Source organism: Rosa chinensis, chromosome 6, assembly GCF_002994745.2.
Source record: "Rosa chinensis cultivar Old Blush chromosome 6, RchiOBHm-V2, whole genome shotgun sequence".
NCBI lineage: Eukaryota > Viridiplantae > Streptophyta > Magnoliopsida > Rosales > Rosaceae > Rosa > Rosa chinensis.
Window position 1 is genome coordinate 58,443,739 of NC_037093.1, and position 27,099 is coordinate 58,470,837.

Genomic DNA, 27,099 nt, shown 5'->3' on the forward strand with positions numbered 1-27,099 from the left:
CTGCGTCCCACGCTTGTGCAGCCCACCCAGCGCCCCGCGCCTGCGCAGCCCACCCGTGCCCAAGATGATGGGAGAGTTGGGAGGAAGAAGAAAATGAAGAGAGTTTGAGGAAGAAGAAGAAATCTGGTGAAAGGACGAGAATACCCCTCAAAGTTTGACAGTTGACTAACTCCGTAACGGCCAACAGTGTTCTAGGTACTAAAGTTGGGTCGGGGTCCGAACTTCAGGTACCAAAGTGATAGTTTTGGAAACTTGGGTACAGAAATTCGGAGTCGACCATAGTTTGGGTACTGTTTGTATTTTTTACCCTAATTTTATTACACTGCGAAATGTTTTTGTTACAACTTGTCTGATTAGCATTTTTTTTTTTTTTTTTTCAATTGGGGGGGTGAGGTAGTAGGACATATCGGTTACGTTAGCAAGCTAGTAACACACTAGCTAATTCAGACTGAGGTTTACGAGGATATGAGGGTATCCCAACAAAGATGAACTAATCCCACACTGCAGAGGCGCAAATCCGAAAGCCCCTCAAACCTATTGATCGCTAACTGGTGAGAGTTGACAGTCGAATGCTTGAGATCTAGTTTGCAAATTATCAATTGAATTTTCAAGCTTTTCGGTTAGAGATCGAAACTAAGTTCTTATTTTTAGGTGTTGAGACTTCAAGCGTTTACCTTCTACTACTGTATACCACGAACCATATCCGATTGGCAAAAGAGATGATAACTTGAATGTAACTTCCTCTTCCTTATTGATTTTGTCTCGGACTTCTCTCTCCGATTCCAAACCATATGGGTTAAAATGCCCACTTCCAAAAACTTGTATGAAACTAGTCTGCATTGGTTAATTTTATTGTATTGGCGAGTCATTGTTATGCAGTAAGAAAAATGGTGCAGTGAATACTGAATATCGTTGTTTATTAAGAACACAATGACACGCTGAAAAAGACGATTAACTACATTGCACAAGAAAATTACAGCTTTTTGCTATCTCTATTTAAATCTGAATCCCTAATCCATAAGCACCATGTAGTAACATTAATAATTACAAAAATGGCAACAGTCAGTAAGTCACAATGAATGAAGCCAAACCAAAGAAGAAAAAAGAAAAAATAATGAAGGCTCTGTTACACAAACATTCTTATGTTGTAAACTTCCTAATTAGGCTATATTATGTCAGCTAGACTGCTCAGCGCTAGGAAGGCCGGTGGATTGATGGTTTGACTTCTGGGGTACACCAGCCGCCTGCTTGAATGACTTTTGTCTTTCCTCACCTTGTTGGGAAGGTAATTTTTCTGGCCGTATCCGAGTTTCATCCAACTCTTGATCTGGCTTCCTCTTCACCTTTTTCTTTACCAATGCACCATCTGCGACCCTCGTGTCATCAGGGGAATTACTTGCACTTCCCTTGAGCTTCTCTTGTTTAAGCCTGTCAAAGCTAGGACCGTTTATTGGACTGGGTATCCTCACAGCTGCTGTTGTACCTGATACAGTCTTGTTCCCTGAACCATGACTGCTAGGTTCAGTTGCCACTCTCTCTCGTATATACTGTTGCTGGGGAATTGAACTTGCGTCAACTCTAACAGACTCCTCTAATTTTGGAGTCAACATCTTTTTCCTCCTCATTTTCTCCTGATCCTGAAGAAAAGTTTGAGAAAGAAATTGTCCACATATCAATCAACATAACTACTTTCAGAGCATTAGATGATACCCACAATGAGAGAGGAGTGGGAACAAGAAAAATAGAAACAGTAGAGGTAAATGTCCACACAAAAGTTACATTCCTTCCTGTACCCATATATCCAGCAATGAATGTGCTGATCTAATATTTGTTCATCTCATATCTAGACCAAATGATTATATGAACAACTTCATCCAAGCAAAAATTGGAGACGTCAAAAATTACAATTAAATGCATGAAAATAACTGGGGGTTTTGGATTCAGGATCTAAGCTTTACATACTTTATTTTGGCTGTATCGCTCCCTCCGTCTATCTTTTGCCCGACAAATTGCACTTTTGATGCCATGATTGTCCATGAAACCACTAGGCCACAATCCCGCTAGCTGTTTCACATAAGATTAACATCAGGAAAGCTTCAAGAGCATTACCAAACAGTGAGTAACAAATATTACATTACAAAATGACAGGCCTAACAAAGACCAACCAGATAGGTCATAGAATTTTATATTTAAGGGAGTGAAAAAGCAAAATCTGAACTGCAAACCCTAAAACAAGGAAAAACACCCTGAAAGATACCTCAGCATAGAGCTTTCTTATTTGTGGACCTATATCTTCATCCAGCCCCTAGAACAAGAAATAAGGTGCACAGAATTAAAACAAGCCAAAAAGAAGAAACAAAACTTTCACGAACGGAAATTGTGAGTTTGAATCAGTACATCAACATAAAGGTCATAGAGGTCACAAATCTTGTCCTCTAATACAGGATCCATGCTCAACTTTCTTTTAGAGACTTCTTTTGCTCCAGAGGCTATTTCTTGAAAATCATCGGAGGCTCCAGTTTGTTCCAATGCCTGAGAAGATAATCATTCATTTTACATTTGTCTCACATGCAGAAGTTATTCTAATATTGGATTTCAGAATTATCAGAAGGGAACGAATAAAAGTAAAGAAACATATTATAGCAGAGGACCAAATATTACTGCAAAGGCAGTAGGATGTACTGATCAACAAACAAAGGACAGGATTTCCGGAAAGTTTCACAATTCTAATTGCAGCAAAGATATGGTAAAAATGAAGTGTGAGTAAATAGAGTAGAAGGAAGTAACAAAGACAAGTGGCAACTAGCAAGAGAAAAAAAGCTGGGTGATACAGACTGACCAAGAACTGTACAAAATTGATGCCTGAGCCCCAGAAAACAGAATGACCTTTGAATGACAAAGTCAATGCTCGATGTAGATGGAAGACGGCAGTAGAGAGCTGTGAATGTAGTATAATTTTATGTAGTTTCATCTTTGGTTTCAGTTATTTAAAGCTTTTACTGTGTTTCTTAGTTAAGGTTTAGTGTAGTCTTTTCCTAAGGTATAAGGTTTCTTATGCTGGAGGGTTTCCTCTCTGTATATATAATATCTCTCTGGCCTCTGCCATGATTAAGCAAGCCACCACTTTCTTCTCTCTTAGCTTTTGGTTTGCCATAATCTAACATGGTATCAGAGCTCTCAAAGGAAAGCAAACTGAATTTTCCATGAAGGCAAAGGGAACACTAGATCAGACAAATGTCCAGAGCCAAAAACACATTGGCCTTAGAGCTCAAGGAGAAATGTGATATGCAATAGAATAAAAAGGATACCATATCATGACTTCATATAATCCAGATAACATTATATAACTTGAATAATAGTCTACATACGATTATTCCAGTTCCATCAATCATTGAGCACCATTCACCCCACCAAAAAGGCATCACAAACCAAACACAACCAGCAAGGCTGTGCTACACATACCTTAGACTCCAAAGAGGATACATTTATCTTAACCATATCTATAACTTCCTTCTTGATCTGTTGAAACCTGTCATCTTTCTCCTTTTTGGCTGATAGACCCATACTAATCATAACCTTTAAATTTCTCTGCAGCAAAAGAAAAAAGCACATATAATGGCATCTTAGACAGAAACAAGAAGTCTAGATACATAACAACCAGACATAAAAACTATTGTATAACCATATCATGAATGGCTTTACTATGTGTGTCATATCTCTGTCATTGTAACACGAAGATTTGTTTCTCCCTACAGAACATACCTAAGAATATCCTCTAAATAAGAAGAGATACATCCACCACCTAAAGGGTCGATCTAATATTATTAATGTCTAAGTAAACAATACTTGGAATTGAACTCAGAATCCCAAGTCTTCTTGCAAATTTATGGTTACAAATATGACCCCATAGCAGTATCTAAATGACCCAGGAGCTCTTAGGCTGGCTTCCTAAATATAACCAAAGTGAAGGCCAATATGGATGCTCCATATTTGTCAAATTGCAGTACCAGTTCCAGACCAATAAGCATATTTAAGTCGTATATAATTAACACTGTAAAAAATTAATCAATTCAGAGAGTCCAAGCTTTTTCATTAAGAAGCGAACACAAAAAAAATAAATAGTGTGATACCTTTAACGTCCTGAGCTGTATTAAGTGGCCAAGAATACTCATAAGCCGGTTAAGTAACTCTTTTGATATTTTTCCATGGCTAGCCTGCTGCAAAAAAGAGAGTATGTGCTGAAACTTGTGAGTACAAAGCTGTAATAAATCACAGCAGCAAGAGTTCTAATCAAAATAGCTACTGAACGTACCGCTAGTCTAGCAACTTTAGCAAGCTTCATCTTTATTTCTCTAGGCAATCTCCTTTTAATTGCTTGGGATGAATTATCTCCCTCTGCATTCTCCATAGCAGGTGGCCTTGCTGAGATTGTCATTGTACACAGAATACAAAATTATTAGCAAGTAGCTTCCTTAAATCAGTATCTATAGTCTGAAGAAGCAACTGAAACAAATGCAAAATTATCACTTGAGACAAAAAATAGGATGGAAAATCAAAGGAATATTTCTTACATTCTGCAACCATCCGCTCCAACTCCCTAATAGCCTTTTCAAGCATCGAACCCTTGGGCCTTACACTAGAACCCTCCTTTCGATGCAAATGTGAAGTTTTCTGCGCAATGCCAATTTTCACAATTGAAATTACCCTCGCTGAGAAAAGTACAAGAAGGGAATATGCACATGCATCAAAGGAACAAAGTTGGGCTGCTTCAATCTTATCACACCTATTGTTTACTTGGCCCACACAGCACATTACTTAAAGAGAAACAATCACATTGACAAATAGATATATATCAAAAGTACTCACTGTAGTTGGAACAGAGTACTTCCCGTCCGAGAGGTTAAGGTCAGGCAGTTGACGGATCCCATTTTTCACTTTCGCCCGAACTGATGATTCCAGCTCATCAGCGTTGCCAGATAGTCTACCCGACTGGGTTTTAGTTTGCGAATAAGCATTTTTATCATGATACTTATGATACGATGCATCAGAGGACCCACCGGCATCTTTAAATCTATTACTCGAGTCCTTAGGAAGCAGGATTCCTGACTTAGACTTATCAATATCCTTCACCTCTGCTTGCAGTGCAGAAGCATCTCCATCCAATGCTTTCAAAGGAGAAGGATTCATAACTGTTTTAGAATCAGCAGACTTTTTAGTGGATGAATAACCGGAAGAATTCAATGGATTCTGAAATTTCACATCTTCACGGTGTTCCGTGGTTACAGCAACAGTAGTGAGAGCAGATGAGTTCTTTGCAAGTCCCGATGTAATCTTTGCTGCGGCTGTCTTACCTAACTTTGCTTGTTTATTTGGCACGTGACTGTCATCAGTTTCACCGGGGCTCTTTGCCTCTTTTCTTCTCCTTTTCTTTGGTTGCTGGTTAGGTAATGCAGCAGTTGTGTTTCTAGGGACAGGGAAGAAAACATCAGAACTTAATCAGATAAAATTCTACAATATCAAAAACAATATATCAGAAAATTATATACAGAATGAGAAAAAAAGACTAAGGAAACCTACATCCGTTCTAGTTGGCCCCTGTTAACAAAGAATCCGTCATGTTTTATAGCTGAATTATCAACTTCAAAATATTCATCCTGCATAACACATAGTGAAGGAACAATAGAAACATATTAGCACAGTTGCCAGGCCACTATATACATGAAAAATCAATAGATAGAGATACCCACCAACTCAGCATCATCAATAAAAGAGTCCTCAGTATCATACTGATCGTCATCAGGAATATTTTGATCTTCATCGTCGCTACTATCTTTACCCTGTATTCATAATGATTATATAACACCAAGTTACACAAAAGCCGATGAAACTAAGAGCCAAATAAGCAGCATTACTAATGCTAGAATTAAAATACCATATATAGGCGCTCAATCTTCTCAATCACAGCACTAAAACGATTCGGCGCAGCTTCATCTTTCCCTTCCTCTCCCTCTCCCTCTCCCTCTCCAGAAGGTTGTACCTAGAAAATGTGATGCTCAATTAATAAAAAAAGATAAAACTATCATCACAGTGCATTGTATAAACAGTTGACCTTATCGAAGAATTGCCATCTTAAGACTAAAAATGCAGATCATGCACCAAATCTGATATATAGCCATGACATGAACTTGATTCCCTCAATATACGAACACATTTTAGATGAAAATCCTAATTTAACAAACGCATTCCCAACTTAGAATAACTCATAGTCTGAAGACAAGCCATAAGCTACACCAGCAAAGTCCATAACTAGACAGAGCAAGCCATTAACAAGTTCACCATAAGACCCCAAAAAAAAAAAAAAAAAAAAAACACAAACTCAGCAATTTAATTACAATGAATAATGTACGGAATCACCAAACTTTTCGAATGCAAGGGTCTCACCGGAGCTATACGAGACTCGAGGTTAGGGTGAGCGTTGGGGGAGGGTCAGGGGCAGTGGCAGTGGCAGTGGGCGGAGGCAGGCCATTGACCTTGTTAGTGTCCCTGACGAGCTTCTTCCAGGAGACTATGGTGGTCTCGCCGGGTCGGAGCTCCACCGTGAACATTTGCCGGTCGCCGGCTTTGAGAAACGAGGTGGAGGGCCTCGAGGATTCGGGGCCGGCCTTCTGGTCGTCCATTGGCGAAGAGTCGGAGAATTCTAGGGTATAATCGGGATCGGAGATTGGAGAATTAAGATTGGGGGAGAGGGCATTTGGGGGACCACGTAAGCCCTAATTAGATGAACTTCTCTCTCTCTAGATTAGAGAAAGTGAGAGAGAGAGAGGGGGGGGATTTAAGATAGGGGAATTCGATTGGGCGGGATAGCAGGGGGAATCTTTTTGTGGAAGTCTTTTAACTGAAAAATTTTGAGACGCTCTGTGTGCTTTGAAACTTTTCGTCTTCCTTCTTTGTTTTCCCGATAAAAAAAAAACGAACTCAGAGGGAAGAGGATCGGCCGGGTTTGTTCTGGCCCGAGTCCGGGCCCGACTTGGCTCTAGGTTAAAGCTTCCTTTGGAATTTAACACATACCTTTGCTTCAAAGTGGATCATAGGTGTAGACTAGATAATGTTGCAACAAGAGCGTGGAATTGAGACTCCTAAAGATAATGTCACGTTTTAATGTCTAGTCATTCTGTATTAGTTTATTTGAAGTACATTTGTATTTTGTCTAATTTTTAAGTGTCCTGATTTCCAATAGTCATTTGGCATCTAAGAATTATATGGACCATATTTTAAGTTGCAATTCAGTGTGCCATTTAGCCACTGACGTTGAAATTCTCATCAACAATCCTTCTTCTTCTCCTCCTCCTACCATCTCTTCAACACCTCTCAACTCTTTATGATCGATTGATCCACGTTTTGTTGACATAAATATGTCTGATATAGCAACCCACTATAACATAAACTGTAGTTTACGAGAATAAATTTCACTTCTAATTCAATTTACGCTGAATTTTTTCATCCATAATCAACTTGCGACGTGATTTTCAAATTCAAATCTCCGTGATCACTGAGGTAAAAAAAATAAGTTTTAAATTCAGTCAACTCATAAAAATTAATAATCTCAACGCTTTGAATTTTATTCCAAAAATAATTCAGTAATTTTTAATATTTTTACGTTTATAATGGATATGGCGCGCTGACAAGTGTTGAGCTCACTCCTTCAGTCCTCATTTGCTCTCATCCAAAAAACAGACCCCGAAGCGCCATGAGAGCCACCGCTTTCTTCCTCTCTCCGCCGCCGCCGCCGCCGCCGCCGCCATTCTTCACCCACAAACCTCTCTTCACACCCACCACACCTCTCCTCCTCCACTCTTCCCACCCCCTCCCTTTCCGCTCCCTCAAACCCAAACCCGCCCTCAACCGCCCCTCCTTCCTCGTCCGCGCCGACGACGGCGACGCCGACGGAGGCGGCCCCGACGACTACGACATGGACGTTGAGGAGCTGGAGGAGGTCGACAACAAGAAGGACTTCGACATCGAGTACGACCCCCTCGCCGGCGCCTCCGCCGCAGTCGACGCCGCCAACGGTGATGTCGACATCGCCATGGTGCCGAGCAAGAGCTTCGTGTTCACGCAGGGCTGGGACTCCGAGATGGTGGTGGATTATCGGATCAACGAGGACGAGTTTCACAAGATTAGTTTGCTCGATTGCGATTTCTTTATACGGAAACCGCCGGGCCCCGATAACGACGTCTTCGATTTCAGAGAGGTCTGCATTTTAATTTTCATATTCAAATTTTGACGGAAAAAATTTCTTAAATTTTCAAGTTTATGATCGATATATTTTTTGTTTGAATGTAGATGTATGTTACTCCTCCGGATACAGATGTTTATGCCATTCCTAGGGTTTTAGCTCCAATGCCTGACAAGGTACTACTCTAAAATTTATAATTTAAATCAAATTATTAAGATTTAGGGTCAATTTAGTATGGTTCATTACTGCATTAGTGATGCTTAATTTGTTTATTCTTTGGTTGCTGCACATGTCAGTACATTCGATGCGCCCAGAGTGAATTTAGCTGCTACAATGTGACGGAACCGCCCATTGATGCTCCTAGAGACCCATTGTACAAGACCGAGAGGGACGTTTTTAAGGTATGAGTGACCTGTGTGTGTTTGGTACTGTTTTGTACAGCTATCAATGGGAAGGATTGATGCAACTGCATTTTGATTCCGTGAGAATTGTTCTGGATGTAGAATTTAAAGCAGACACAGTTGGTCTTTTTCAAGATTGATAATTTTGAGTGTCCAAGTGGATTGGTGTTCTTATTTTTCTTCTTTCTTTGTAAATGGGTGTCTTTTTCCAGCAATTGCATCACTCACTAGGCTGCTTTTCTGTTTCAGGTTTATTTGACAAAGCACTACAGGAACCGGCGCTTGGGAGACCCTGATTTTGTACTGGATTTTGAAGAGATTTACGTGATTGATTCCAAGACAAAGTCTATTAGCAGAGTAAAAGTCCTGGTGAGAGCTCTATGTTTTATGTTTTGCTTTCAAAATTGAAATTTGACAGGTTATATCCTAAATCATGCCCTTCTAAATTTAATACTTTTAGGGAGCCTTATCAGCTTAGATGAAAGTCATGAGACATAGTTTTTGGGACGGTGAGTTTGTGAAAAAACATAACAGCATTGCCTATGATGCTTGTGTGAGTTAAGAGTCGACCTTCTTGTTGGGGATTTTCGTTTAGATCAGTACAAGTTGGTATATTGTGAAAACGTGGATATTTTAGGTCCATACTTAATCACCCTGTGTCTTCAGATTGACTACACCGAGTGGGTTTATAGTCAAGGTCAAAAAAATAATTATGTAAATAGCTATTACTGTGTAATAGTTGCCACTACACTCTGTGTTGTACGATTCAGTAAGAATATCATCTTAGAATCTGATTTCAAGAATGGTGATTCGTACACTTCATGTAGTGTTCATTACTTTGTTCTATTTGCCTTATGGAATTACTTCATGTAACTATGTTCAATTAAAACTTCATAGTTGCCAACTTGCCATGCGACTATTCTTCCCTATATTTTGACCAACCGGTAAGGAAAACTTCCAATTAGGCAATGGAGAATTGTGGCAGGATATTTTTTTACTTGGTTAACACTTGGATGTCGTTATAAGTTAGAATTGCACTGAATACCATTAGAAGTATTACACCGATGGTTAAAGATATATGTCTACTCAGAAGTTAGCCTTCTTATGCTGGATGAATGGTTGTTATGGCTTCTATAGGTCAGTGTTCCGGGGGGAAGAACCAGAGATAGAAGACATGATCTGCTTGTAATACGTGACAATGGCAACTCCTTCAGAATAGTTCATGCGGTAACCCACTCTGATCCAACTCTATTTCTTTAAATAAACTTCATTTATGGATTATCTGATTCGCCGTTTTGTATCCTTTCAGAGTGAAAAAGATGATCCCACCACAGTGATAGAGAGGGAAGAGTGGAATAAGACCAGAAAGGACATGGAGAGACATCTTAGCAAGCTACGAGATTTCCCCGTTTCAAATTGGTTCTAGTTAATCTAGTTAATCGGCCGAGTTTAAAGATTAGAACGTGAAGATTACAGAATCTGCAAATCTAGTGATGTTGAGATTGGTTAAGCTCAATATCAAATTGTCCTTGTGGCTGATATGTTGGGAAGCACTTGATGTGCTTACATTCTTGTAAAGTATGTAGAATTAATCAGCTGGCTCTGAAATCCAAGTTCCTTTGTGCTGAGTTTTGGTAAGCAATTTTATTCAATTTGCCAGATGTGTGTTAAATCAGACAAAAACCTAAAGACATGGTTAAATGAACTCTCCTGATTAGTGACTAGCTTAATGGAGAAGAGAACCATTGCAGCAAGGATGGGTAATAGTATAAAGGGCTGAAGTCATAACTTGGTAACCTTTAATCGCATGCTTAAACATGGTAACAGGAAAACAACAGGGTAGGATTATCTGGAAAGACTAAACGGACAAATACCGCTTGGCCTATTCTTAAGGGGCTGGATTATAAGATTTTTATAAGAGTTTGGAGCTGTATTAAAAAATTTAAGTATGGGGAGGAGTATTGACCCCGTCTTCTTTTTTATGAGAAAATACTACAAAGTAGAGTTCGAATACAAAATCCTCTCAGGCAACCAAAGCCAAAGAGATCAAAATTGAAAGCTTGAAGAGTATACAATTTAAGTTTTGGATCTTGTGACCATGATTAGCTTTCGTATCTTCCATGAAATTGGTCGCTCCAAAAGTTGTCAAAATGATGATGAGTTGAAAGATTCTGACCGTAAAGATGTGTGTGTGAGTGAGAAAGTGAGGGTCTTTAGGTCACGTTAGGTTCGCGGAAAGTAAGCATCAGGAAATGAAATTTGTTCATTTTATGCGTTTGAGATACAAAAGGAAATGAAATAATTTCTTGAATGAAGAGAAAATAAAGGGAAAAGTAGTTCTTTCCAAACTCCAAAATGAATCATTTTCCCTCATTCTTCAAAATGAATCATTTTCCCTCACTCTTTCCTTATATTTATTACTCACAGCATATTATTTTATGGGTAAGGTTATGGTATGTTAGAGCAACTCCAACCGCTTCCCTATAATTTTTGTATTATAGAGAAGCAAAAGTCAAACTTTTAGCCTATTTTTCTTCTCCAATTCCAACAGATTCCCGAGTTTACAGTAATCTATAAAATATCCATATTCTTCTTTAAAATTTTAGAGTTTGCTATAAATATAGGGAATTTGGTTTTCTCTCTCCTCACTTTCCCTGAAATAGAGATAGTTATAGGGAATCTGTTGGAGCAAAAGAGGCTTATTTTTCCCTAAAGTAGAGAAAAATCAAAATATAGGGAATCTGTTGGAGTTGCTCTTAGAGTAAACTCTAACAGATTCCCTATATCTTGATTTTTTTTCATTTTAGGGAAAAATATGTTTTGTTTTGCTCAAACAGATTCCTTATAATTATCCCTAAAATAGAGATAGTGATGAGTAGGGCTGTCAATGGGTCGTGTCGGGTCAAGGTATTTATCGTGTTGCAAGATACAAACCCAAACCCAACCCATTTAATAATCGTGTCAAAAATTTAAACCCAAACCCAACCCATTTATTAAACGGGTTACCCGTTTCCAACCCGCTTAACCCATTTAATAAATAGGTTGTGTTGTGTTTGACAAAATGACTCATTTAAGGGTTAACAATGCGACCAATTTAACTAAAAAAATGCATAAATTGATTAAATTTGCTAAAAACTCCACAAGACAAAGAATATAAATAATTATATATAATTCATAAATAATTAAATCCAATAATTATAAAGAAAAATATTTCAAATTGTCTAATCCTATGATCAAATACTCCCAACGTCTAAAATTTCAGGATAAAATATAGCATAATCGGGTTATACGGGTTCACTTCGTGTTGGCGGGTTGACCTGTGGCCGACCCATTTATTAAATGGGTCATGGCGGGTTGACCCATGGCTGACCCGCTTTTTAATCGTGCGGGTTCAACCCGCTTTATTTCGTGCGGGTTTCGAGTCGTGTTATCGGGTCATGTCGGAATTGACAGCCCTAGTGATGAGAGAGAAAACAAAATTCTCTATATTTACAGCAATCTATAAAATTTTAGGAAATGATTTAGGGAAGAATATGGAATCTGTAAAATAGAGAATTTGTTGGAGTTTGAGCAGAAATTTTTTTGGAGATTTTAATTTTTGTTTCCCTATAATAAAGAAATTATAGGGAAGTTGTTGGAGATGCTCTTAATGTTGATCATACATCAACTATTTTTACCACTTTAAGGACTTATTTACCACTTTAAGGACTCATTTTACCACTCGAGGACTCATGTGGTAACTAAGAAAATTTACTCCTTTAAGGACTCGTGTTACCACTTTAAGGACTAATATTACTATTTTGATGACTCATTTTACCACTTTAAGGCAATTGTATTCATGTCATACGTACGTTAACACAGTGTAGAGTTTCCCTTATTTTATTGCATTATTTACAAAAAATTTAACAACTTTCCTAATAACTTTCATTATGTTACCAAACATCAGAGTTAAAAGTTTTTATAAAAAAAGACAAAGGAATTACATTCACTTCCATAAACAAAACGAGGCCTAAGAGATTTATGTTTTTGATCATTTTAATAGATCTTTTGTGTGATCTACTTTTCGATCACACATCAACATCTCGATCACTCAATTTGTATGACTACATGAATATATCACTTCAATTTTTAATCAAATTGATGATCGTTAATATATGGAACTAGATTAAATTAATAGACGAATCAAATTTGTTCAACCTGAACCGTTCATATCTATAATTGTAAATCACAATTATGAATGCCTTAACGATTATCAATTTGCAAAAGTAATCTACTACTAAAAACTAAATAGTCGAGATGCCAATATGTGATTAAAAAATTGATCTAATAAGTGATCTCTGAAAATGGCTTAAAAAAATTTATTCACTACAAATGACTAATTATATATATATATATAAGCTCGTTCTAGAGAGGATGTCCTTACTTTAAGAATTTGATAATTTTTGTTATTTTACACAAGTATATGACCTAATTCAGTGATCTCAACCATTGATTCTTCATATTCGTATACAAGAATGTTGGATAAAAAAATCAATCAAATCCATAATCATTCAAAATTGTGTAAACAAATGTAATCCATTAGATAAAATTAAAATGAACATTGTGCAAATCAAATGGTTAAACATTTTCCGATTTTGCTAATTTTTTGTAGGATTAATGTGTGTAGGTAACTAAAGAATGAGTGGTTGTGATTATTAAAATACATCATAAAACTAAAAACATCCTCACTTTAAGAGTTGAAGGATGTCCTCTCTTGATCTTTTATATATATATATATATATATATATATATATATATATATATCATGTCCAGAGTAAGGCCTCACTTTGAAATTAACGTGTGAGGTTAGAGTTTATGGTCACTTTTCGGTCTCATATCCACATCTCGACCGTTTAGTTTTTAGCTACTACTGTATAGATCATCACTGCCTTAAATCTAGTACGGTTCAGGATGGACAGATTCAGTCCGTTAATTGGTTTAAGTGAGTTAGATACCTTAAAGATCATCAAATTGGCATAAAATCTGCAGAGATGATCTATACATTAATGCCTAAAAACTGAACGGTCGAGATGTGGATATGAGACTGAAAAGTGACCCTAAACTCCAACCTCGCACTTTAATTTCAGAGCGAGATCTCACTCAAGATAGGATATATATATATATACACACACATATATATATCCCTTTTTTTAGCTAATTTGAGGGATTGATTATTACACCTAATTTTTGATTACCTATCAACATCTTGTTGACACTCAAAATTCCACAAGTCAATTTTATGAGCGACACATGAAGAGACGAGTCATTAAACCCGCAATCTCATTGGGCCTTCAAACAAGCCTATTGCAGTCTAAAAGAAACACTTTATTTATAGTTAAATAATGCAAGCCCAAATGCTCAATCAATTAACATGCATCTTCAAGAATTAGTCAAGCCAAATTACCATGCAATACACGTAGACCCAAGCTACGTTTTTACACTTGGGGCTTATACAAAGGGATGTGGTGTGGAAGGTAATGGATCTTGTGAGGCCTATCATTAAAATAAAGTTTGTCAATAATTTTGGACTTGGGAACCAAAATTCATGCTTGATGGACCAAAATCTTAATATGGGCTAGTGAGAGGGATGCAAGGCAAGCCCAACAAAATGTAAAGCCCACTAGAGTCATTTCCTGACCCAAAGTCTGTTAGATTAGCCTCTAACCCAAAGCCCATTGGAGTCATCTTCTTCCTCGAACTAGAAACATCATTCTATCAAAACTGCTGCTGGGATTGGTGTTTCACCATTTCTGGTAAGAGTCCAGAATCTATGGAGAAGCCTCCCAAATCATATCCTCAGTAATCCTGCTTCAATTTTCAATAACCCTTAGACTTTGTGATCACGATTCACAACAGCAGAAATTAGGGGATTAGAATCCCCTAAAGATCATAGCAGCGTAGAATATGGGATTACCACCGTCCTATACCTATACCATCATCCTTCACTCTCATAGCTTGAACAAACTTTCATCCATTTAGTTCCATGGAGAAAACAAAACTTGAAAGCTTGGGAATTGAATCATCTTCCCAAAACTGAGAATACTCCCTTAGAAATCTTGGTTCTTATCACCAATCTTCTTTGCCTACCTTCGCTATAAAAGGCGGGTTCACTGTCGTTGGAAGGACAGGCCAGAACAACCCAAAAACTTCAAGCAAGAGATCAGGCTTCATCTTTAAAAACCTTGTCATCAATACCCAAATAGTTTTATCCTGCAACCCAAGATCGTGCCACTACTGGAACTTCCTCCTTACTAAACTCACAGGTATCTAGCTCCCACACCATATCCATTTATAAGGTCCATTTTCTGAAATCAGTCTTATTTGCTGCTATTACCATCCAGCTAGTCACAACAAAATTATTCTTGGGTGAAAATCGTTCTTGGGTCACACCTTCGATCGATTTTGGGTATGGTCTTCACTCTATCAAGAGGGCTATTGCTGCTAGAAATCTCAATATACAAACTTGCCCTCACACATCTCTACCATTCAGTTTTTAGGTCCTAATATAGATTGCTTCTGCGAATTTTCAGCCAAATTGATGATCATTAAGGTATTGAACTAGATTAAATCAATAGACGAACCGAATCTGTCCAACCTGAACCGTTTATGTTTATAATTGTAAATTGCAGTTATGCATGCATTAATGATTATCAATTTGGCTGAAAATTTGCAGAGATGATCTATTTATATAGACCTACAAACTGAATAGTTGAGATGTGGATATGTGATCAAAAAGTAAGTCTAATGATCGATCTCTTAAAATGGCAAAAAAAGAAGAAAAAAATCTCTTAATAGAAGGGCCATGTGTGTGTGTGTGTCTTTGTTCATTTATTTAAGTCTCTACGAAATACTACATGAACTATTAATCAGTAAATAACCTTTTTTTGAGTCTCATTCCACTTGAATATGAGTTAAGATGTTCTTATCTTAAATCAAACTATCGCTTTTGCAATGCTGACAATAATGAAGCCGATAGCAGCAGCAATATAAATAACTTTTTTTTTAGTTGAAAAGGTCAATCCTTGTATAAATTTCAGCAAGCAATGCAATAACGGCTTGCCCATAGGGCCGTCAGAAGAAGCTATTACATAGAGCACACTATACTAGTACACTCCTCACACAAGCATACTCAGTACACTCCTAGCACACCCACCTTTTTTAATTAAGCGCAAACAAAGATAAGCAGAGCTCCGAAGAAAAAACAAAAAAGACAATGAAGCCCAACACTACCTTTGCGATCTTTCCCACTCAACCCAAGAAAAAAATAGACCCATCCTCTCTTTGAATAAAAAGAGAAAGGCCCACTAATTTAAACAACGAAAACATACGCCCAAAGACCCAGAACCCAACCAAAATTGACCATAACCCTAGAGCCCAATCCCTAACTAGAGCCCAACAAGCCCATTGAGAAGAAACCCTAGCCTCCAGTATGATTCCGCAGTCTCCCTCCTCGTGGAAGCCGCCGCCCTCACCATAGATACTAACACCCCCAACTAGACCACCACTGCCACCATAACGAACACCGTCGCACTGACAGGAACCTTGACCACAGTCTGCATAATCACGATCATGGACAGACCACATAATCTGATCCGATCCATAGTAACCCAGTCTCGACAAGCAAGACTGATCCGCCATCACCCCCTCAGAGCCATGTGATCCCAGTAGTGCCAACCTGAAGAATCAAAGCAGCGATCACCAAAGATGCGATCACCACCACAAGCCACAAGTCGTACACCAATACCCATCCTCTCATCTATCCTCCCTAGAGAATCCACATCACTATTCACTAGTGCTCCGATCCAAACTCAGATCAACCCTAGACCCACCATCACCGCAGCTAGCACCGACGGCGAGGAGAATTAGGCAACAGCCTAGGAGCAAGGAGCCCCGTCGAGTAGCCCCTCCTGCACCACCACGAAAGAGACTAGAGAAAGGTGAAATGACACCCAACGCAGTCAACAGCACAAGACCGCCACCACCTGAAAGTACACCGTTGAGGAACCTCCCTTGCAGGAGTCAAAGACGAGAGCATTTTTGCTATATATATATAAATAACTTTAGCAAAGTTTGGAGTTATGTTTTGGAAAATATAAACCATGAATTTCTAGCTTACCATATTTGCCAGCATATCATTAAAAAAACTCATATTATTTGCTAATGGGAAAATCGTCCAAATAGTGTCTGAACTTTTCCAGACTATTAATTTTCATACCTATACTTCAAAAAATATCAAAATGGTACTTGACGATTTAAGCCCGACCCAATTTCCATACCTAGCAACAGTAAAGCTGTCAACTCCGTTAGGTAAAATTGGTACTTCTGATTTTTATTTTTTGGAGTTGACCCCCTTCCAGCTGCTTTCGAATTCTTTTCTATCTCTTTCTCATATGAAGCTGAAGCTGAGCATTTGGTTCATGGACAAGTGTGTATTTGTGATTCTGAATGAAGAACAAAGCTGTTGGGGGCTTTGAGCCATGTGGCTCAAAGACTTAGAAGTCCTTCTCCAGCAGAACATTTAGAACACCTCCTTTGATAGGCTACTGTAGTCATCTTCTATCTCTCTGTTGGTCAGCCTCTTCTTCCACCACAGTAAGTAGTAAAGCTCAGCAATTAGAGCCAAGAATAAGCAACCAAAAACCACACTCAAACCAAGTCCTACACTACTCAAAGATTTCATCTTTGCCTTCAAATCTCATCAGAAAACCACTAATATCACCTTTAAAGACTCCAGCTTTTTTCACCCAAGCATATTATCAAACAACCAAGATGGTATCATCCAAAACATACAATGCTCACAATTTTGGGGTACAGAACATTATTTGGAGCCATATTAAACATGGGAAATGCAGAAAAATACATCTGAAACAAGAATTAGCACACAATTAGAAGAAACCCAATACCCCTCTATGGTTCTCCGCTGAGCTCTACTCGAAGATTCTCATATGGGTACACTTTTGGGGCAAACAGAATTTTGGACGCCTTGTTCCATAACATGGTGGCGAGGATGAACCCGGTGACCACAACGGTGCCAAGCCGGATTCCGAACAGCTCCGGCATTCGTCTCGAGGTTTTCATGGAACTTATATTTTTGTCATGGTACTGATACCTCATCTCTGTCATCTCACAATTGACCTAGCGCTCTGCTAGGATTTTGAGAGAGTCTCTCATTTGGGTTGCTTTCTCTTGTACCTTCTCCATTGATTTGTCAATTGTGGCCATAGCAGGCTTAGGCTTGTTCATCTTGTGTGTTTACGGATCGATAAGTGGTGACGGCGGACTAGGTCATTCGGGCTCAAATGACGGCATGGCCTCTCTGGTGGCTATAGGTGCGGGGAGTGCTATTGGGGCTCCTTATGGAATGCGTGGTTTGGGGTGGTGGATTCTGGATCCGCTTCTACCGGATCAGAAGCCTGAATCCCCAGCCAGCGTAGGCTATGGGAGGACTTGGGGTGCGGTTAGAGCCCTTGGTGGCGTCAAGGACGAGTCACGTCGGCACTCAAAGGATTTCCGCTGGGATTCTCCTCTTGTTGCTGCTGGTGGCGCTGTCTTGATCTGGGCTCGAGGTCAGGGTATTAGGGATGGAGCCGACGCTGCTTGTGGTGGTGGGGATGCGTACTGCGGCGATGGCCGGAAACTGGTGATGGAAGAGGATCGAGGGATTCTTGGCCGGGGTGTTTTTAGCTCCATGTGGTGCCAGATCTCATCAAAGGCGGCAAGTGTCGGTGGTTTCGACAAGCTGCAGTCTTTGGGTTGCAGTGGGGTGCCCTTATGAATTGTTGCGGTGCCCATAGTAATGGCCATGTAGGCTGGAGCTCTGTGGGTTGGTATTCATTGGTGGGATGGCTGGGCTTGTCTGAAATGCAAGAGTCACATCGCTTCTTCTAGTGAAATTGGAATTCCAAGCATGTCTAAGGATGCTAAGATCGCTGAGGTGGAAGACATGGAGAAGGAAGTAGGAATGGAAGGGGAGTCTACTACTCCTCTTCCGAAAAGTATTTAAATTTTATAGGTCGCAAAGATCATAATCTCTAAGAGTTTTTTTATTCTTGCTTCGGAGGTTACTGATCTTTGTTTGGAATAATGGTGCGTAATTTGTCTAAAAAGTGGGTGTACTGAGTATATATTGTGTTCTTGTTCTTGTTTTAAAATAGGAGTCTTAGGGTACTCTGAGAAGCGATGCTTTCTGTCGATCCCATAAGGGTGTTTCGTTTTTGTACTGCTTGCTAAATCTATATAATGAGCTGACCTCTTTTGATCAAAAAAAGAAATATTGTTGTCAAAATCAGATCACATTGGGAAAAAGTGTCCTCAGAAATCAATTAAATGACCAAATTAATTTAATTTGTTAGTCTGCTGGAGGTTATCACTTTCGTACTATTTACTCAAGCCACAAATGTATACGTACTCTTACACATCTCAATTCACAAGTCTCACTTCATAGTCATATAGCTAGCTTAGAAGATCGAAAAACATAGACCATATCCCACTAGTACTCGTCCTCCATGTGATTGATGAACCTTGATGACTGTTTGACTCTTGTAGGTAGGTACGCATCAGATTCCTTTCTTTGTATTCAGATCACACAAAACTTACTCTGTCTCCTTCTTTGTTCCCTTTCCTCTATCTCCCACATAAAAACCCATCATTAACGTACAACACGCATTGATTTTGATTTGATGGTAAAGATCTAGGATTTGATTATGGTCCATATTTAGATCCATCAATATGCAACCCTAGCCTCTAATTAAGCCTATGCTAAGGAAACCCTAAAAGCATTGTAGTTAATCGGTCCCACCGGGACAGAGAGAAAAAGAGACCAGCGGTTAATTACAAGCTGCAATGAAGAAGAATAAATAAATAAATAAATAAAGGCAGTTGGCTTGGGGTTGTCACCAAACCATAAACAAGCCCTTCACTTCTGTGCACTTTTGAAAGTGGTTTTACCACAAACCCAGAATAGGAAATTGTCAAAAATATTGATTTTGAACCTTCTGCTTTTATGTCATCTCTCCTCTCAAGACTCTTCTTCATATTAAAAACTAAAGCAAGAAAGAGGAAAAAGAGAGGGGGAGAGAGATAGTGTTCATAGAGTAGAAAAGATACATATTTCTGGAGAACTAAAGATGGGGAGGGGTAAGATTGAGATTAAGAGGATTGAGAACTCAACCAACAGGCAGGTGACCTTTGCTAAGAGAAAGAATGGAATCATCAAGAAGGCTAAGGAAATCACTGTTCTTTGTGATGCCAAGGTTTCTCTTATTATTAATGCTAGCTCTGGGAAAATGGTCGAGTACAACAGCGGCTCTCCAGAAACGTATGGAGCTAGCTGCATGTTTATAATAATTCCTAATTTTCTTTTTCTTCTTTTAGGGTTTCTTTTGAGTTTTTGAGTTTTACCAATGGGTTTCCTCAGAAATTAATTTTTTCTTTTCTTTTCTTGGTGTGATGAAGGTTGCTGGAAATCTTAGATAGATACCATTCACAGACTGGGAAGAAGTTGTGGGATGCCAAGCATGAGGTTTCATTCTTTCTCTCTCTATATTCTAAATATTCTGTTATTACATTATTTATATTTTGCTAAAAGTATGATAAGAAACATGAAGTGGGATTTGTATGAACAGATCTACAAATAGGATCTAGTACTACTGGGTTTGCTTCTTTCTTGCTAAACTCTCTGATAGTTTTGTTTGTTTATTATTTGTTGTTAATTTATTGACCGGAAGTATATGAAATGTAACATCTTTAAACAGATCTGGTAATAAAATGAGGTTTCCTTCCCTCCCTTTTCTTTGCAAAAAATTTGGAATAACTGATAGATCTCTATGTTAGGTTATAATTTATAATTACTTGAAAAGAACCCAAATATTATGATTAATTAACAAGCCTCTTTTTCTTAATAAACTCTATGTCTCTCTCATCTCTTTTATGTACCTGGTGGTTCCTTGACTGCTTCACACTTTTCGATCTGCTAACAGATCTGGGTTCATCTGTATTTCTTCAAATAGTAATAATTAATAATAAATGAATAATTATAAATTGTTTTTGTTTTGGTTAATTTGGTTTTAATAATATTCTTCTCAAAAAAAAAATTTGGTTTTAATGTCAAACTAATACATATTGTGAGGTTTTGAAACATTATATGATCAATGGCGCAGAACCTCTCCAATGAACTGGATAGAATCAAGAAAGAAAATGACGGCATGCAAGTCCAGCTCAGGTAGACTAAAAAAGATCTCTGTCTCTCTTTTAGGGGATAAACATCAGTTTTACATTATTACATAGGCTAGCATATGAATTGATATATGCTCGTGCATGTAGGCATTTGAAGGGGGAGGACATAACATCTTTGAACCACAGCGAGCTGGGGGACTTGGAGGAAGCACTTGAGAATGGCCTTACTAGTGTCAGAGGCAAGAAGGCAAGCAATCGATGCTCTCGATCCTGTTGAAATGAACTTACATGGTTGTTTTGAGAGATTAATAGTTCGATCTGCTAATGAAGTTAATCTTGTTTTCTGTTTGTTTGTCACAGTCAGATGTCGTCCAGATGCAAAGAGACAGTGTACGTATCAAATTAAGTTATTGGAATCCTTAATTAATTGACTTATTTGATTTACTTTAAATTTTCAATGTTCCAAATGTATATGTAATGCATATGCTATCATGTAGTTAATTTGCTCCATTGGTTAATAACTTTCCTATATATTTTTGGATGGAACACGTACGACTACTCAGCACAAAGCTGCGGAGGAAGAGTATGATCGCCTCAATTATGAGCTGGTAAGTTCACTGTTCATACCAATTAAGTGTATGTCCGTATAGTTTTATTATAGAGATTTCAAGGTTCTAGACTTCTAGCTAATGTGTGTTTTTTCATCTTTAAAAAAAAAAAAAAAAAAACTAGTGTACATGTGTTTTTAACTTCTATTATTGCAACCTAAATAATTAACTTGCTCCTAATTCCTTTAGTTTCTAATATAAAATGTAGTACGTTTAGATACCAAGCGTTGCAAAAAGGAATAAGTAACGAGTAAGTGAATCAACAATACGTAAAAAGAGTTATGAACTATATATATGTACAAAACAATAACCGTTGCATATAACATACCAAGTTCCGGATTCAAGGTGACCAAGTGAACCATGAAAAATCAAGTGCTAACATCACATAATTAATGTGAATATTCAGCACATAGTTATATAAACAACTCACTGTACGTGTTTAAGAAATTTTTAATGTGTAAATGAAATGGACATTATCAATATTTTAACTGAAGTTGAAAGTAGGTTGTGAATTGTGATATATTGATATTGTATATATATAGGATGATACATGCATGCATCTTTTGGGGTGGTGTTGTCTGAGGGCACTCAGGGTTTGTGGATACTTGTTGATGTTTAGGCATTAGGTTAAGTAAACTTGAATCAAAGAAAAATTACTTAAGGAAACTTGATTTCATATATTATAGCTAAGCTACAGAAAATATTGGTAATTTTGCAATAGAAATTTATATCCTAGTTTGTACATGTTATTGTAATTATATGTTCTTATTAAATTTGTCCTGATGGATTTGCAGCACAAACAGACCGTAAAATCTGAAGAGAACTTGAGGGACATGGAATATCATCAGAGGATGTCCCAGATGTCTTTCTTCCGAGTCCAGCCTATTCAGCCTAATCTCCACGACGACCACGATAGAGAATGAAAATTAATTAATAACATATATCTTGCCTATATGTAATGCTAGTGATGCTGCCCTAGCTCCTGCCTGTCTTCTTTTCGATCAAGAAACTAATGCTTTCTATCAGTTCAGTTAAATTTCATGGTTTGTAATATTATCGCGCGCAGATAGTAGTTGAGCTAATCTTATTATGACTAAGTAATGATCGAGGAACTTGTAATATATAATATTGAGGTGTGTGTCTGAGCTACAATAGACATACTAATAACCCTTGTCATGTACGTGTGCTAGCTAGCTACTGCAATTGCACCTTAATGAATCGTGTGGCTATATGTGTGTTAATAGCTGATCGAGTATTTGGTTTCATTTTTCTTTTTAAAGCAAGTAGAAACAGTAGTACGTACTATATATTGATCAAGATCCTGAAAGCCTGAAACTACCGGCCGGCAAGCAAATACGGGATGATATCTGCCAGAAGTCCTAATCCGAGTGGCTGGAACGAAATCCAAGAGAGAAAAGTTCTTTAATTAATCTCTTATCTCTAGTGTGCAGTCTAGCACTTAAGCATATCAAGGCGTTCAAATAATTAAATAAATTTCAAAATGTACGCATTTCTATCATTTTCTGCTTGAGTTCAAATACTAACACTTTTACATATCCCAATTCACAAAACTTTACCTCCATAGCTAGCTAGGGACTATAGACCAAATCTTAGTAGTACTCGTCCTTCATGTGATCGATGACCTTGACTGTTTGACTCTTCACGGTATCGTATTAGTTTCTTTGTATTCCTTCAGGTCACACAAAACTTACCTTGTCTCCTTCTTTGTTCCCTCCCCTTTACCACCCAGAAACCCATCATTATATGTTGAGGAAAACCATAATCTGATTTTGCTTTCACGTCCGGGTTAGATCTAAAGCTAGCTTGATTTGATTACTATCCACATTCTAGCTCCATGTCTACAAACCCTAGACAAGACCCTCACAAACTCCAAGCCCCAAAATCACGCATCCCTTAATTAACGGTATTTAAGGAAATCCTAAAAACCTGCAAGTCAATCGGTCATACCGAGACAAAGAGAAAAGAGACTACTGGTTAATAATATGCAACAAAAGATAGCAAACACGAAATAAAAGCAGTTGGCTTGGCCTGGTCACCAGTCCCATAAACGAACCTACACTATGAAAGTTGTTTATCTCCAAACCCAGAATAGAAAATGGTCCAACATATGTCTTAATTACTTTGAGCCTTCTGCTTTTTACATTATCTCTCCTGATCTCTAAGAGAACTATCTTCTCTTTCTTCACAGAATAGAGCAAGAAGAAAGAGTTCAGATACAGAGAGAAGAATAAGAAAGATACTGTGGTGAAAGATGGGGAGGGGTAAGATTGAGATTAAGAGGATTGAAAACTCAAGCAACAGGCAGGTGACCTATTCTAAGAGAAAGAATGGGATCATCAAGAAGGCTAAGGAAATCACTGTTCTTTGTGATGCTAAGGTTTCTCTTATTATCATTGCTAGCTCTGGAAAAATGGTTGAATACTGCAGCGGCCCTCAGGAAACGTATATACTAATTTAATTTTCATCTTCTTCTTCTTCTTTTTTCATTCTTGCATGTTTTTATATAGGTTTCTTGGGTTTTTTTTTAATTTCATTGTTGGGTTTTCTTATTAAAAAAAAAAAAAACTATAGGGAGATTAATTGTTGTTTCTTGTTGATATGATAAAGGCGGATGAAAATCTTGGACAAATACCACTCACAGTCTGGAAAGAGGTTATGGGATGCCAAGCATGAGGTTTTGGTTCTTTCTCTTTATTTCTTTATTTTATTTTTCATTTTATACTAAATTTATGATAAGAAACATGAAGTGGGATTTGTGTGAACAGATCTACAAATAGGATATCTGCAGTACTGCTCCTTGGTTTGATCTCTTTCTTGTTAAGCTCTCTGATAGTTTTGTATGTCTATGGAGAAAAAAAAAAATGGAACTGTAGACAGATGAAATGTAACATCGATCTATGAACTGATCTGGTTGTTTCTCTCCCTTGCTTTTCTATGCTACAAAATTGATAGAATTTTCGTTGATAGATCTTTATAAGCACCCCAAATATATAATAATTAATGAACGTCTTTTCTTGTTGGTTCCTTGACTGCTAGCTACTTCAGGCATTGATATTATCGGTCTATACATTTTTCTATTAACGGATCGATCTGCGTGTGCATATAGACCCTTATTGGGTTATTAATCTGTATTTCGATTAATAGTAATCCTATTAATATACTATCGATCGTATCACGATTTTGGTTAATTAGTTTTCTTTCTTTTTAGTTTCTGATAAATTATTATACATGAACTAATACTGAAAGAAATATATACAAAATCTCACAGAACCTCTGCAATGAAGTGGATAGAGTCAAGAAAGACAATGATGGCATGCAAATTGAGCTTCGGTATATTTACATATGTATAGCTAGATTAATTTGTTCTCTCATAATTATTATGTGATTACTAATATATATAATTAGCATAGATTAATTATGCATATATGTTGAACCATGTAGGCATTTGAAGGGGGAAGACATAACATCTCTGAACCATGTGGACCTGATGGCCTTAGAGGAAGCAATTGAAAATGGCCTTGCAAGTATCAGAGACAGAATGGCAAGTAATTGATCGATCATGCATGCTATATATATATACTAGCAATGTGCCCGCGTTTCTCGCGGGTGATATTGCGATATTAATGAAAAATATATCGATTAAAAGAATAGTGGTTATTTATTTTTTGGACATAAAAAAGTGGTGGTTTGACTATTTTTTCAATGTACATTTTTATCTATTTATAATTTATTAATTTAATTTGATAATTATATTGTTGAAGGGTATTATAGGCACTTTAATTAGTTTTATTTTCTTATTATTCATTACTTTGATAGATTAGTTAATAACCAGCTACTTGATGTGATTGATTAACTATTCTGCTTGGCATTGAGCTCTAATGATCTTGTTGTCTTTTCGTTGTCACAGTCGAAGTACATGGACGCGGTTAGAGAAAATGTATGATGAATTGTTAATAGCTTTATTGATTTGAGTTTAGTTTTAGAATTTTCATGTTCCAATAAACATCTATCATACGATTGTCTAATTAACAATCACATTAATTCAACTACTCAGAATAGAGCTCTGGAGGACGAGAATAAGCGCCTCGCATACCAGATGGTAAGTTGTAAGTCCATCTTTCTTCAGTACGTAGTTGATTTCTAATACACATGTCAAACCCTAAATAAGATGGAATACGTGTAACATGGCCTAGATTGTGAGCTAATCAAAGATTTAGATTGTCCAAAACGAGAGCAATTCAATTTCTAGGAACGGCCGAGAGGGAGTGCCTAAAGAAATGGTTTTACATGCTTTTAATTAGTTGTATATATTGTGGAAAATAAAAAATAAAATCCAAACTTTTACCGATTGTATATAATAATGTAGTTATATATGTACCTATGTATCAATCGATCTCTTGATTATCAAGTGATCTAATTTTAGCGTGCAATGAGAATAATATTAAATACGGTGTATGGTGTATAAATATATTTATATATACGACATATATATTATTATTTGTATCTAAGAAGTATTGATCTCAATCTCATGAAAGAACACTAATTTTATTGAGATTGATCGAGTTGGATCTTAATGTCAAGATCAGCATGCATGCATCCTTCGGTGTGGTTGTATATTTAGTTAAAGATGTAAAATTTACATAGCGGTCACCCAAAATGCTCACTAGCTAGCAGTCACCGTCAGTCTCTTACTTTCCTCCTCCGTATAGGGAGGAAGGACAGAGGATCGAGATTGATAAATAGTTGAAAAATCCCAATGGGCAGTGGCCATTCTGCCATCCCTAGTTCTAGTGCTGTACCATTGGATATTGGATACTAATTAAACACCGCACATCATCGCAAAGAAACCTAGCCTGGTCATTAATATGCTCGGAAATTTATTCTTCTAATCTGGTATTGTTTTTGTTTTTGCCCTAATTTGCAGCACAAAATGATGAAATATGAAGAGAATTTGAGGGACATGAACTACAACAACAACAACCAGATACCTTTTGCCTTACGTGTCCAGCCTAATCAGCCAAATCTCCACGACAGAATGTAATATTGATGCATATACATCTCTCTGTTGGTATTAATGTGAGCTCGATCTCTCGTCCTTCTGGCCAGAAATTAATTGATGCTTCCATGGTTTGTAATATTATAGTACTTAATAAGTCTGCTTATGACTAACCAATAATATTTGTGGAACTTGTAATAACTAATAAGGTGTGCCTGAACGGATTCATGGACATCTTAATGACTGTTATTTGTGCAAGTGTGTAATAATACGTACTGAAGCCATTAATTCAGATCTTGTATATATGCTGGTGCATGGATAGCATAGTATTTATAAAAAGAAAAAAGATTTTATTAATTTTAAAGTTAGAATGGTAAATTTTCTCAAAAAAAAAAAAAAGAGTTAAAATGGTAAATAAAATCTCTTATATTTGCAATTTTGCATTCAAAATCTCTGCTCAGAGTAGTTTCACCCCGTCACAGAGTAGTTTCACCCCGTCATTAGTACATTGTTATTACATTGTCGTTCATTTATTCAAAGTGATCCTACAAAAACAAAAACTCTAAGCACATAATTGGAAGTTGTAACTTCCGCGGCCAATTAATTTTTGTAGAATACCTTGAC

General features: G+C 37.4%; 4 protein-coding genes across 7 annotated transcripts; 3 read left to right on the top strand and 1 right to left on the bottom strand.

The window, feature by feature from the left end:
* Positions 1 to 931: 931 nt before the first annotated feature.
* On the bottom strand, positions 932 to 7,091 carry LOC112169947 (ubinuclein-1-like). The gene is given in 15 exon segments (XM_024307067.2): positions 932 to 1,637; positions 1,963 to 2,064; positions 2,258 to 2,305; positions 2,398 to 2,532; positions 3,463 to 3,588; positions 4,131 to 4,217; positions 4,313 to 4,422; positions 4,572 to 4,671; positions 4,867 to 5,189; positions 5,352 to 5,464; positions 5,578 to 5,654; positions 5,748 to 5,837; positions 5,933 to 6,037; positions 6,442 to 6,476; positions 6,479 to 7,091. Coding segments are annotated over 15 exon segments (2,112 nt in total). The 5' UTR covers positions 6,678 to 7,091; the 3' UTR covers positions 932 to 1,175.
* A 595-nt stretch (positions 7,092 to 7,686) lies between these two features.
* On the top strand, positions 7,687 to 10,298 carry LOC112171659 (PLASTID TRANSCRIPTIONALLY ACTIVE protein 6, chloroplastic). The gene is made up of 6 exons (XM_024308807.2): positions 7,687 to 8,251; positions 8,344 to 8,412; positions 8,533 to 8,637; positions 8,887 to 9,006; positions 9,775 to 9,864; positions 9,947 to 10,298. The coding sequence occupies exons 1-6, from the start codon at positions 7,748 to 7,750 to the stop codon at positions 10,061 to 10,063; spliced, it is 1,005 nt and encodes a 334-aa protein (XP_024164575.1). The 5' UTR covers positions 7,687 to 7,747; the 3' UTR covers positions 10,064 to 10,298.
* Positions 10,299 to 19,693: 9,395 nt separating this feature from the next.
* LOC112169209 (agamous-like MADS-box protein MADS9) lies at positions 19,694 to 22,703 on the top strand. Its single transcript, XM_024306201.2, has 7 exons — positions 19,694 to 19,993; positions 20,131 to 20,197; positions 20,835 to 20,896; positions 20,998 to 21,097; positions 21,211 to 21,240; positions 21,414 to 21,458; positions 22,253 to 22,703. The coding sequence occupies exons 1-7, from the start codon at positions 19,803 to 19,805 to the stop codon at positions 22,379 to 22,381; spliced, it is 624 nt and encodes a 207-aa protein (XP_024161969.1). The 5' UTR covers positions 19,694 to 19,802; the 3' UTR covers positions 22,382 to 22,703.
* Positions 22,704 to 23,618: 915 nt separating this feature from the next.
* Positions 23,619 to 26,767, top strand: LOC112169210 (agamous-like MADS-box protein MADS9). 4 transcript variants are annotated; one of them, XM_024306204.2, is made up of 7 exons: positions 23,620 to 23,921; positions 24,087 to 24,153; positions 24,748 to 24,809; positions 24,921 to 25,020; positions 25,387 to 25,416; positions 25,534 to 25,585; positions 26,404 to 26,767. In XM_024306204.2, the coding sequence occupies exons 1-7, from the start codon at positions 23,731 to 23,733 to the stop codon at positions 26,421 to 26,423; spliced, it is 522 nt and encodes a 173-aa protein (XP_024161972.1). In that variant the 5' UTR covers positions 23,620 to 23,730; the 3' UTR covers positions 26,424 to 26,767. The 4 variants fall into 4 exon arrangements, with proteins under 4 accessions (XP_040364962.1, XP_040364961.1, XP_024161972.1 ...); XM_024306203.2 differs by having other exon boundaries at positions 23,623 to 23,921; positions 25,534 to 25,578; XM_040509028.1 differs by lacking the exon at positions 25,387 to 25,416 and having other exon boundaries at positions 23,619 to 23,921.
* Positions 26,768 to 27,099: the final 332 nt, after the last annotated feature.